Below are 14,020 nucleotides of genomic sequence, written 5' to 3' on the forward strand. Positions count from 1 at the left end.
TGTCTGTTCCCCTTCCCCGATTCCCCAACGCTGTTCTCCTCCCCTAAGTCCCCAACAAAATCTTTAAAAGAAAAAAGACAATAGAAGGCAGGAAAGGGGGATGTGTCATTAGTTTCTTAAGGCTACAGTAACAGTATCACAAATTGAGAGGCTTAAAACAACAGAAATGTATTTTCTCACAGCTCTGTAGGCTAGATGCCCAAGATCAAGGTGTTGGCAGCTTGATTCCCTTTCGGAGGCTCTGAGGAGAATCTGGTCTAGGTCTCTCCCCATCTTCTGGTGGTTCCAGCAATCCTCGGAACTCTTCGTCTTGTAGATGCCTTGCTCCAGTCCCTGCCTCTACCTTCACATAGTGTTGACTCTGTCTCTGTGAGTCTGAATTTCCCTCTTCTTACAAGGACACCAGGCACTGCATCAGGGCCCAACATAATTCAGTCTGATCTCATTCTAATGCAATTATATCTGCAAACACCCTATTTCCAAATAAGGTCTCATTTACAGGTTCCAGGGGAACATGAATGTTGGAAAGACACTATTCAACCCAGTACAGGGGGTAAAAAAAAAAGGATAGTAATTGCCTGAGAGAAAACATGTTAAAAATACAGGTATTTATTCTGACCTCCCTGAGATTTTGATTCAGTTGATTGAAAAAAGGGATGGTCCCAAAAACTTGCATTTAGCAAGAATCTGGGTGCCTCTGCATGCTGGCAGACAGCACTATTTTAGGACAGATAAATGGGAAGTACTCCACTAGAGGTACCAGCACCAGGCCACAGGGGTGCAGGGTACAGAGAAGGCTGCAAGGAAGAGGGGGCTCCTGAGAAGTGACTCAAGGTCGGAGAAGGTCACCAGGCCAGGTGATGGGGGTTTGCAGCAGCAGATCACAGAGCTCAGCTCTAAAGGACCCCAGGTATGGAGTGGGGAAGAAGAAGGGAGGAAAGGCCAGGGTTTTGGGTTTCTTCCTGTGTTTCTTTCTTTGGTCTGGGAGGAGCACGAAGAGCTTGTTTTTACATGAAATCACTAATGAGTATGAATTGACTTGACAACACTCAGTGCATGGCTTACATATGATGCTGAGTGTGCTCACCAGGGTTGGTGAGACATTCAGTATTAGTCATTACTGGCAAACACATCTCCCTCCCTAGGAGCCTGAAGGGTCGTACACAAGGCAGAAAACTTAGCAAAAGTCTTTGCTACTCGGTCCATCAGGGCTGCCTTGAAGATGCCTATCATTCAGCTGCGCTGAAATCCACTTACAGCATCATGCCCTGCACCCCATGTGGTCACAGAAAACCTGGCTGCCGTTTGCAAAGCTGGAGCTCAGTGTTCAGATCCCTTGCATCTGCAAGCCACCCCGATCAGGGACCTGCCACCTCCCAGGGCTAGGTGAGGGCAGGGTGCAAGTGTCTGCTTTCAATCCTTGGGAATCCAACTGCATTCCCCATAGGCCACTGACTCACTTTCTCTACTGTCCCTTCCCTCCCTACCTTTTGCAAGTCCTCCTCCTCCCTGTTGGAAAATCATGTTTAGAAACCCAGTGAGCCCAAACCTGTTGAGTCCCCCTTAAAGTGAGAGAAATGCCAGCACTACAGGACACAGGGCCAGCTGCTCTGTGAGGGGAGTGAGGAGGAAGCAACAGAAAATAAACACAATGACTTTCCTAATTAGTGTATCCTGACATGTATGCTCATGTTAGGACTTTATCTTGTGTTTGGATGCAAACATGTACTAATTTTCCTTTGTGCTGAATGATACAAGGTGATTTGGATGCTTTAAGTAAAAAAGAAATGTGATCCCCATCGCTAAGCAATAAGACAGAAGCTCAGGGTTTAGCGCTTACGTTCACAGCCAAGAACTTTACCTCTCTGAACCAATGTCTTTACCTGTAAAGTAAGGATAACGTTTTCCCTGCCTTCCTCACACCTCACAAAGGTGGGAGGTTTGAGCGAGGCAATATATGAAAAACAAAATTTGCAGATTGAAGGCTCTTATTCAACACAAAGCCTTATTATTTCAATGACATCTCACCAGAGGTCAGGATTCCTGACTCCCACAGGTAAACATGTGGACCTTTGGCGTCACCATCCTTTCATCATTCATTTTCTGAAACTGTCCAGTTTCCGGAATCATACACCGGGAGGTAAAGTTAAAATGCTATTTATGAGTGCTCTTTGTTCTCTAAGCTCTCATCAGTAGGAATCAGAAGGACTACAAATATTGTCATCTGCTCACCTCAGCTTTAGATGGAGGGAAACATCCCTGTGTGGCCAGAACAGCCCGTTTACATCTGTCATCCTGGCCCAGTGATGACAAATCCGGCCCCTCCTTTTCACTCTCAAAGTGTTCCAGTTTCACCAAGGATTTACATGCTCACCCTAGCTGCTTTAGGTAAAGAGGATTAGGTAGAATGCCTGACACAAAACAAGGCGCTACATAATTACCAAACCCATCAACACTCTTAAAGGATCCCAGTCCTGACAGGAATAGAAACCAAACTCAGCTGCTAACTCTTGAAATCTGTCGCCATCTTGTGGTCAAGAGCTGCTGCTCTGACAGGATCTGACAAGATCTTTTAACCTTTTCAGAAGGAATGGAGTAATGGACACAGAGTACAAAGAAAGAGTTAGGGGCTTGCAAAATACGTATTTCATTAACATGTACTTCTGTGTTTGTTGATTAAAGGAAACAATAACCATTTTTAGGAGATGCTCATAAGGCAAGAGTTAGGTCTCTGATTTTAGACTCAGATTCTGACTAAAAAACTGAATATACTCATATGCAACTTGCTATTGCTAGGATGTTATTTTGATGTAAGTTCTACCATAATTGAAATACTAATCCAACACAGTGGGGGTGAAGGTATTTAATCAAATAAATCCACCAACAAATGTTTGATTCTTGTCTGGGATCACACTACTGACAGAAAAGATGACTGTCCTATGTAACAAAAGAACTCCCAAGAAAAGGGGTGGAGGTGGGGTGGTTCAGAAAAGCTTCCCTGAGAAACTGACTTGTTTTATTTATTTATTTATTTTATTATTNTTGGCACCGATGTTCTTGTAGAGCACTGTCACCGTAAACTTTTTGCAACTTTTCACAACCTTGATGCATGTTCTTCCCTTTATGAAAGTAAAACAGTAAAATAGGGCAAAAATGCACAGTTTGGTCTTCCATCTTCAACTTCTTGTAAAATCTCCAAAACTCAACCAACTCACTCTTTTTTTTTTCAGAATGAAGCTAGAACTGTCAGCTATCAAATGACATAGAAATAATATAGATACAAATGACCCTAGTACTTCCAAAATTAAACTAGTGCCATCTGTCGCAAACATGCATCATGACTTTTCCGACAACTCAATAGCATTTTATGAAAACAAAAAACCAAACAGCTTTTCTAACCCTGCATTATACCAGGGCAAGATGTATGGCCAACTTTAAGAAATTTCTGGGTCTTTTTATTTTGTTTTTTCCTTACCACCTCTGAAAAACAAAAAAGGATTAACATAAACTCCTTCATACTAAAAGACTATCTTCAGAAATTTAACCCATTTCTCAAGTTTTTGCTTTCCATTAAGCTTGAATGCTGAGTGCTAACTGAACCACACCACAAATATATTTTGGTCAACTGTTTGTTTGGGTAAAGCACCCAACCTTGTAAAATAGGAGATGTTTTAATGATATTCCAAATTAGCAAGCCCTGTCTTCACCTAAAATTCTTTGTAAAAAAAGGCAAAGTGAATTAGTGAAGAGAACACTGGAGGAGTCAGGAGTCCCAGTTCTGATGGATTCAGAAAGCTACTGTGAGGATAACCTGAGAAGGTATCTAAGGGGCCTAAGGGGCCTGACACTGTGTTTGCATTTCANCACTAAAATTAATGCTTGAAACTTGTGTCACTGCTTTTTAATCCCTATAATCACATAAAAATAGAAAATTGCATCCAATAAGGAAATGAAGACAGAAAGATTAGGCCCCACTCTCAGCTGCTGGGGATCAAATATTTAAAACTAAAGTCATGCTCTGTAAATTCCCTTTTAGCATAAACAAAGGGCTGCGATGACAGCAGAGGTGTTCGTCAGGAATACCACTTGGAGCAGAGCTAGTGAACTATTAATAAGCAAGCAAAACTATCAGCATCAAGTATGAGGTACCAAACATAATTGCACACCATCGTAAAATAGAGGTGACATTCTGGGATGACTAGTTCTTTAGAAACAAAGGTTAAAAACACGAACTTGGAGGAATAAGTTGGCTTTGCAATTCACTCTTACACAAGGCAAGTGACACTTAAACAGGAAGGTTCTTTAATCCCTGTCTCTCTTCACTAATCACTCAGTCCAAAGTTCAGTGAAGACAAACATGGGAAAGAACCTGGCAAGAGTCATTTTACAGTGAGAAGTGAACATTTGCACCCACGGTTTTCCCTCAAAATCCATTTTCTCTGAGATCTTGTCACTGAACTACTGTTCATGAAGAAGTATTTTCTCCACAGCACGTGCCTTGAGCATGAAGTCGTCCCACACAAGGGAGTAACCGATCATACTCTTCCTGAAGTAGAAGATAGTTCTGAGATTCCTAAATTAACTACTCTAAAGTCTTGAATAGGCTACCAAAAAATGTATCTCACAGAGGATAACTATTTTGACATCATAAGAGTCAGAATTAAGTTTCCCAATAAATAATTGCTATCCCAGAAAAAATAAATTCACAAACTATTTTTGATTTCGTCTAAGAAAACATCAGTTGTAAGATGCACCATTTGTATGGCTAAGAGAAAACAGGTAATTAAACTATGACACGATGTTTTCGTAACATGTATAACGTTTATTTTATAGTTATCGAAATAGAACTTAAACAGATTTTTACCACATCAATCTTGTGCATAAAGTGTAGGAAATAAACTGGTTAAGTTATAACTATAGCTTCATATTCTGAGTCCAACTCTTCTGAGTCACTTAAATCCCAATCATAGATATCTGCGCGCTTCTGCCCAACAGCACCTGTGGTGTCACCAAGCGTACTGGTGACGCAGCACTTCCTGGAGGAGTGCTCTACCACTGTCTTCTGGTTGAGGTTAGCAGGAAGCTTTGACAGCACAGCGTTTGACACCTTAATGACAGTCCTGCTTGATGCATAAATCGGTGACAACAGCCTCTCATTGCTTTGAACTGCGTTTCATCTATTCCAAGGGTTTTGGCAATTTCTCCCCCCTTCAACTGCATCACTTGGCGTGTGACAGGCAATCCTTTGACACATGTCTCAGTGACAAAATGTAGTGCAGCTTCATCTTCTTGTGGGTATCTCCCCTTCTTAGGTCCTGTAAGACATTTTGTTGTTGCTTGACAAGAAAATATGGAATTGCAGTCATTCCTCCAGCGACAGATATTGGCCTAACATCAAATGTACACCCTGCTGCTGTGTCCATGCTTTTCTGCATACACAATAACTTTTCCTTTCAGTGCTGAAGTATAGTGTAATCTTTTAGAAGACATTTTTAAATGCCAATTAAATCTGACACATTTGATACCGACAATACACAGATGATGCTATGACAAGCTGTAAGTTCATATATGCACAGGCTGGGATAATTACATCAACTACTGCCTGAATGGCAGTAATCCTAAGATGCATCCCCATTTCAGACAAGTTAAAATGTTGTGGGGTGAAAAGTACATTATAAAACCAGGAAAATACAATTTTTCAAGACTGTAATGTTTAACAGATTCACACAAGTGCAAGAAAATAAGCCCAAGAGTCAAGGAATAAGTAGATAAGTAAAAGTAAGTAAAGCAAAAGGTTGTTTTTAAGATGAAATTTGCAATGGTCCGATTTGGTTTTAATTCCCTTTATTTTCATATGGCTTACGTGTAAATCTTTATTTTAATTGGACTTAACATCCAATTAAAACAAATGTTCTTCAATATTTGAGCAAATTGCAAAGCCAAGTCATTAAAGACGGGCTCTGGCTGCCTTTCATCCTTCACTGACAGAGCAGAAGCTGGGGTCAATGGCCCTCATCCGCAGGCGCCCTCCGCTGGCGAGCAGATCTGATCCTGTGTGGAGACAATGAAGCATCCTCTTCCGTTTCAGACCCTGAAGGCTCAGGATCTCCCTCCTGGGATCCTGTGTCTCCCACCAGTTCCCGCAGAAACTTGAATTTCGATAAGAAAAGATGCCACACAAAATACCAACCTAAAGAGAGAGAGAGACAAAAACATTAAGAAAAATTATTACACACAATGTTACCATTGTGTAACATTCCAGTTAACTGGGGTGGGGGGGGGTAATATTACAAAATATGTATGATGTAAATAAATATATGTGTGACTACAAATATATATTTACATAGCAAATGCTTACTAGCATTTACTATGGACAAGACATAAGGATAAACTCTGGGATTATACAGGGATGGCAAAAACAGTTTCTGCCTTTACAGAATTTAGAAGTCAAGCTCGGTCCATCTACATTAAAATTACGAGCTGATACCTAAATAAAAGTGTTTATTATATTAAAATAAAATTTTTGAGAGCATTTTTTGGGGTAGAAAAAATACACTTTGCTGTTTACTTGGGTATTCATACCTCAGTGCTAGTATTTACTAAAAGCAAGTTTTCTTCAATCAGAATGAAAAACACATACGTGGCAGCTATCAACTGCACTACAGCGAAATCTTCTCTGTCAGGACCAAGCTATTACTAAATTTCTAGAAATAAAATTTTCACAGAAAATAATAAATTTTCTTTAATTACGTGATGAAAAAATAAAGCCAGAGCACCAGNCCACTGAAATTAATGGTTTCCTACCTCAAACTGGTTTTCAAAGGCATTCTTCAATCTTTTTTCTTGGCTTTGGTCAGTTTCCTCAGTCTTCCTGGTGGTTAATACTAACAAAAATGTGACATAATCTATGGTATAGAATATCAAAACAATACTGGATAAAGTTTAAGAAATAAAAAGGCTAAACATGGTAAATGTACTTCAGCTCTAATGCAATATGTCCTTCAGGTTCTATGTCAGTTATTGTCACGGCATTCAGAGTACTACTACTGCTATCTTGTCTTAATTCTTAGAGATTTTTGGAGCTTGAAGAATGAAACGAAGGGTGGACCACTGGGAAAAAATGGGTGCTTTCAAATGGGACACTTCATGTCCAAAGTATCCTTCATATTTATTATACTTTATCAATGAAACAAACACACACAACTTGTCTTCATTTTAATTTATTCTGTGCAGTTTAAAGTGAAAGTTAAAACATCATATCAACAAACCACAGAAGCTTTAGATATAGTATTGACCAGTTTTAAAACAAAAACAGTGAATGATCACTGACACACATTCCTCATCTCTATTATTACATCTTAGTATACGAAAGTACTATTAACGCACACAATTCTAATTCCTTATAAACTTATTTGTTAAGCAGCAAGATGGCAACGCATCAGAGCACAGCATAGAACGTTTCCTTTAAGAAACCACAGCAGCAGTATTTGGTGAGTGGTTATGCACAAAACTGACCTGGAAGGTAATGCCAAACATTGGTCATAAAACTGGCAGCACATGTATATTAACAAAGGAAAAATGTAACTTTTATTAAGATAAAATGTTACTCTTTATTCTTTAAGTTAAAAGCTATAAGATGCTTTTGAAGCAGACAATACAAGGTGCTTTAATTCTAGATAACAAAATACTATTCCATTAACTGCTTGAGAGTCTCTAATCTTTGAGGACTGCTCAACGGCTTTTTAAAGTCAACTTCAAATATAAAAGTTTACCAGTTAAAATCTAAAGTTACATTGGTTACATGTTACATTAAAACATAACTTTTCAGAAAAACTGACTTCAAAAAATACTGCATAGTTGACTTAATTTCAAAGAATGTTACTCTGAAAAGTAAATATGCACTACTTTCACATCTTTCAACACATTTTGGTTTAATATGCCATATTTGTGAAACCATTACTTAATATATTCCCAACTTTCAACGAAATAGTTTGAAGCTATTTTTAAACCTAATAATATCTAAAGAAATGGGTCAACACACGTGTGAATTGGCTACCCACCTAATCACGTATTTATGTTTCCACCATGAAAACAATACTACAAAATCCACTGGGTGGTTTTTAACTTGATGTAAATACTAAAAAAAAAAACAACCCTCATTTACCAGTGCTACAAAAATATTTAGTGTTTTTTGGCATTTAAGTCAGATCAATGCTACCAATACATTTGATACTGGCAATTTTCACAAGAGTTTTTTAGAGGCAAAGAGAAAGATATGGGAATGGTTGGTTGGGAAGGAAATGAAAACCACCTACCAGTCCTCAATTTTAGAATTACTCCTCAAAAGATGGCATACTTGATCAACATTATTGTTAATGAGTATTCTGACCAAACTAATACTTGTATGCATTCTTAATATTCAGAATGTTGTAAACTTTAAAATTAACCACAAGCTAATCCATCTCCCACTGAGAAACTGAAAATGCCCTTAGGAAGTTCTAGTAAGTTCAGCTACAAAAGCTCCAAAACAGGAAAAAGAACGTAAACACTGTACCACACAAATAATTCTGTGTTAACAAGTATTTCTCTTGCCTCTCTTAGTGGCCATAGAAATATGTACTNTCCCAAGCTAACTTTTAACCAACGTGCCACTCGGCTGGCCCTCAACTGACCTTTTCAATGAGCTAAGCAACTACTGGACCAAGTTGTCATTAAGAAGATTTCTGTGGTTACAAAGGAGAATAAGAAAAGAAGAGAGGGAGATGAAGTTATGGGTTGCCTACCATATATTAATGTTATTTAACAGGTATGTTTAAAAATTCACTCCTTACAATAATCCTAGGCATTATCATTCCCATTTAGCACACCAAGAAAGAGGTTAAATAAATTGCTGACTGCCAAGTTAGAACACTTGGGTAGGAATTCATTTTTCCTAACCTATATCCTCAAATCCAGAATGTCCATTTCCACTGGTCTTACATGCATCTTGACTTCTCCTCAAACATGTTCCAACCATGTCCTCATCAGCCGTCTATCAATGATTCAACCTTGTCCTTAACCTCCCATATCTGATCAATCGCCAAACCCTGTCAAATTGACTCATCAGTATCTACTCAGTTTGCCCCTCTGCCACCAGCTTGCACAGATTCACATAAGCTTTTACATGGACTTCTGCAAGTTTCCTGTCGCCACATGTCTTAACTCAGGTCTGAGCAACATCATTCTTCAGTATAGATCAGTTGAACACTTTGCTCTTCCTTCACGTTCTGCCTTCATTTTGCTTTTAGCACGTTACTTTCTTCTAGGCATGTTCCTGGTTCTCCTGCAAGTCCATCTCAATGTCCTTAATGACCTCTTTTTCTTTTCCCAGCCACTTACATACCCTATTTTCCCCAAAATAAGACCTAGCCGGAAAATAAGCCCTCGCATGATTTTAGGTGCCAAAATATGGCACTTTGGCATACTGAATATTTTAAGCTAAGGAGTTTGTGGAAAAGGCACCCTTCTCCCTGAAACGGGTCATAAAACCCTCATGTGAGCGGTGTGCCCCCTCCATATCCTGGAGGAATCATGCTAGGGCTTCTTCTCCGGCTCGCTCTTATTTTCGGGGAAACATGATATTGATGCTCCTGAGGGGCCACTTTTGTCTCTTCTTATTCCAGTTCTGGCAGGTCCCATTTTTGCCTACAGCTTCACCTGCATTCACACTGATGATCATCAAGTCTGTTTTCAACCATCCCTCGGATTTTTACAGCTGTTTCGTATTTCTGTCCACCTAGTGGCCTATAAGCACCTCCAAATCGAATACACATGCTTGAAACTAGACTGTCTTCCATCTTCCATCCACCTGTGGCTGGCCTCTCACCTACTTCTATATCCATCCCTCAGTGTTATCAGTTTCAAACTGAAATGTTGAAATCATCCTTTACCTATCCTTATCTTTCACCGGCCTACACAACCCAATCTCCAATCTTGTTGACTCTTCATGTCTTCAAACTCCCCAAGGTCGTCACTCCAGCCTGCTACTGGCTTTCCATTTTCTTGCTTGGACTACAGTGAGACACTCTGTTTCCAGTGAGCCTCCAAATCGATCCTGCAGTTCGCCCGAGCTTTCTAAACCTAGCCCAGGTGCCTGCAGGAGAGCCACTCAGTATGTGAAACAAGTCAATCAATGCTCTCACTTAATTTAAAATATTTCAGTGCTCTCAATCACTAACGGCAGGCACTTCGAAGCCCTGGGCACTGCTGACAAAGTCTTTTGTGGCCTAGCTCTTTCCTACTTCTCCAGCCTCACATCACTGTCCCCCATAATCACGCTCTATTCCAGGAATAACCAACTATCTACCGTTCTCCAGACAAGTTGCCTTCCCGTGACTCTGACTTTGCACAGGCTCTTTCTTCTGTCTGGAATCAGCTTCTCATCAAGAAAACTCCTACTTCTCCCTTTCAGATTCTTAGAGAAGCTTTTGTGGTCCTTCCCTTTTTTCTCCTCCCCCAAACAAAGTTCTCAATAAATAACATCACTTTTATAACTGAAATGCTTATTTGTACATAACAATCGCACACCGGCCTGTAGAGCTGAGGGCAGGATAAAGAGAAAACATGCTCACAGATCCGCAAGAACATTCCTCTTTCATTTTCAGGATACTCCTTCCTCCTTTTAAGGGCCACACCTGATATCCCAGACCCTGAGATTAGTCTCCCAAGTCCTGCTCCCCAGATCGTGGTCATCTCCATCCCAACTCCAGCCATCATGTATTAGCGACCATGTTAATTTGTCACAGATCAAGCCCAAGTTCTCAGGTTCCCCTTTTCTATGGCTGTATTTAGTGTCACTGCTCAGAACTGCTTCCCCTCTAAAATCCTAGTCTCCACCCCAAACTTCCTTCTATGCATTAGATACAAATGTTACACTCACTTTATCTTTAATCTCTACCCTTTCCCATTCACCCAGTTTATCAGTGCCTTAATGATCTGACTTCTCTTACAATGGAGCCCAAATCCCAGAGCCAATCTCCAGCAATCTCTAATGACCCTGTCTTTAGACACTGCTACCTTACAAAGCCCGATCCTGACACAATCAACTTTTTCCCATCCATTCTTAGCAGCTGAGCACTGTTGGAGAAAAAAACAAAACTGGGCCCCCAGTATGTGGCTTTCCAATTTTCCCAGCACCATTTATTGAAGACACTTTCTTTTCTCCATTGTATGTTTTTGGTTCCTTTGTCGAAAATGATTTGCCCTTTATACACGTATGTGGATTTATTTCAGGGCTCTGGTATTGTCACCATACACAAAAATTAACTCAAAATGGATCAAAGACCTAAATATGACCTAAAACAATATAATACATAGAAAAAAACATAGATACTAAACTTATGGACCTTGGTTTTAGAGAGGATTTTATGAATCTGACCTCAAAGGCAAGGCAAGTTAAAAAAAAAAAATGAGTAGGACCATATGAAACTAAAAAGCTTCTACACAGCAAAAGAAACCATCAACAAAACAAAAAGGCAGCCACGGAGTGAGAGATTTGCAAACAACTCTGATAANGCGACCCCTTAATACAGTTCCTCATGTTGTGGTGACCCCCAACCATAAAATTATTTTCGTTGCTACTCTATAACTGTAATTTTGCCACTGTTATGAATCGTAATGTAAATATCTTTTTGTTTTCCAGTGGTCTTAGGCGACCCCTGTGAAAGGGTCGTTCGACCCCCAAAGGGGTCGCGACCCACAGGTTGAAAACCGCTGGACTAGGAGCTAACGGGAAGGGAGCGGGTGTTCGAGTGGGGTGGGGGGTAAGAAGCAGTGATGGGGGCATGCAGGGTGAGCACCACATATTTGTGTAACTGGGGGATGGCGCACATTGCTAGAAGGGGAGAAGGGCTGTGGTACGAGTGAAGCTGGAGAGACTAGTAAACGCAATCTCGTGGCAAGTCACTGAGCATGTTAAGGATTTTTCACCTTTTTCTATAGCAATGGGATACCATTAGCAAAGAGATGATGGGGTCATATTTGAGTTTCAGAAAGATTATTCTGGTGACAATGACAAGACTGGAGAGGGACTGTAACAGACTTGAGACAGCCACTACTGCAATACTCCAAGTTAGTATAATGGTAGGGAATGCCCATACACTGGGCACTACTCTAAGTGCTCTGTGTGTGTTCACTCATTCAATCCTTACAAAAACCCTGAGATAGGTACTATTATTACACCCATTTTACCGATGAAAAAGCAGCACACTGAAGTCTAATTCGGAGGCCACCCTCATGACCACTATGTACATTGCCTACAGATGGTAATTACAACATGGAGAAAAGATGGCTTCAAGAGCTTTTCAGAAGTAAAACTGACAAGGCAATGTGTTGAACATGGGATTTTAGCAACCATACAGGGACACTGGAAGAACACCAGGTTCAGAAGCGGTTGTTATAAACTTGATTTTGCAGATGTTGAGTGTGACCAGTGTTTAAGAAAATCAAAAGGAGACACTGAGAAGACCATTGTTTTAAGAGATAAGAATGAGGGGGACCCCACTGGTGAAAAGAGGGTAGTTGAAGTCACAAATAGGATTGTTTGCCTGAGGAGACAGAGTAAGGAAAAGACAGCTAGAACAGAGCCCCGGGGAACTGTGACATTTAATTGCAGGATAAGCCTGCAAATGAGATGAAGGTGTGGCCAGACAGACAGGATTAAAACCAGTAGAGCCAGAAGTTAGTATCATTAAATCCAAAGGAAAGGAATGTTTCAAGAAAGGGATAAAGCAACCAGGACAAATGCTGTTGCAAGGTCAGGCGAAGGGGAGGCACTGGAAAATGTCCTTCAGATTTTGCAACAGGGGTCATACTTAGAGGAGTCTGGTGTGACGTGAAAAGTGGCTGGCAGCTGAGGGAATACGAGTAGGAGGAGGTCTTTCTTTCAAGATAGAATATGTTTAATGAATATATTTAAATATTGAAGAGAATGACCCAGTTGACAGAGTGACTGAATATACAGAATAACTGACAATGTTAATTTGCTGAAAAGGTAGGAGAATAGGAGCTAACACACACAGCAGGGGGCATCCTGTCTGTCCTCTAATGTACCAGGAGGGCAGGTTCTGTAGAACGCTGAGGCCATTCCAGGCTGAGGCTTCCATTTGTTCTGTGAAATAAAGATAGAGGATTACTATCTGGTATGCTCACATGTTTCCGTCCTCACCAAATAATCTCTGTTCAACCAAAATGGCTCCCAAATCTACTTACTGCAGTTGCCTCAGGTATTGTAATTACAGAATTAAATATTACAATGAAATACATGTAAAAACAGGTTGCTGTTTCTATGAAACCTTAGTTGAGTGATTTGGGAAATTTTGATAAAGGCAAAATGCTAAATATCGTGTCCATCTAGGAATGAGTGAGACAAGTATAAATGATGGAAAAATACAGTAAAAATCTTTGCTCTGCAAGTTCTGTTCTTGTTCCAACTTTAAGATACCAAAACAGGAAATCACAGAACTATAAGTCTGATTTTTGCAAAGAAAATAAGCTTGAACTCTAATGGATCTATAATCAGTAAAATAATAATAATAATAATAATAATAATAATAATAATAATAAAATAATAAGCCTTGGCCTTACGTCAAACACTGTAGGGTGAATAGTTGTTTTCATAGCTCCCCATTTCAACTGACCTTTTCTTTTTTTGTTGTTGTTGTTTTTTTAAAGATTTTATTGGGAAATTGGGGGAGGGGAACAGCATTGGGGAATCTGGGAAGGGGAACAGACAAGTTGCTGTCCTTTTTGTTCTTCCATCTAGTAGTGGAGGACGTCGCTTCACTGGCCCATGTTGATATTGTGATCATGGCGCTCTTCCCAGGTGGAGGCAGTTGCTTGCCAGCCATTGAATGGCCACTCACGGTGGCTCATGGCAGCTCACGCCATTGCAGGTGACTCACGGCAGCCCAGCTCCAGGTCGAGCTGTTGTTCACCATCTTAGCTGTAGAGGGCACAGCATCACTGGCCCTCATGTGGGATC

The 14,020-nt window shown here is 40.2% G+C and overlaps 1 protein-coding gene across 1 annotated transcript in view; it reads right to left on the reverse strand.

The window, feature by feature from the left end:
• Nucleotides 1-5,182: 5,182 nt before the first annotated feature.
• The window catches only part of SMIM13 (small integral membrane protein 13), a 28,399-nt gene continuing 19,561 nt past the window's right edge, over nt 5,183-14,020 (reverse strand). Inside the window, exon 2 of the mRNA XM_019634920.1 lies at nt 5,183-6,190. Within this exon, the coding sequence (XP_019490465.1) occupies nt 6,003-6,190 (188 nt within the window). The 3' untranslated portion in view covers nt 5,183-6,002. The remainder of the gene's footprint in view (nt 6,191-14,020) is intronic.

Source organism: Hipposideros armiger, unplaced genomic scaffold (genome assembly GCF_001890085.2).
Source record: "Hipposideros armiger isolate ML-2016 unplaced genomic scaffold, ASM189008v1 scaffold_2229, whole genome shotgun sequence".
NCBI lineage: Eukaryota > Metazoa > Chordata > Mammalia > Chiroptera > Hipposideridae > Hipposideros > Hipposideros armiger.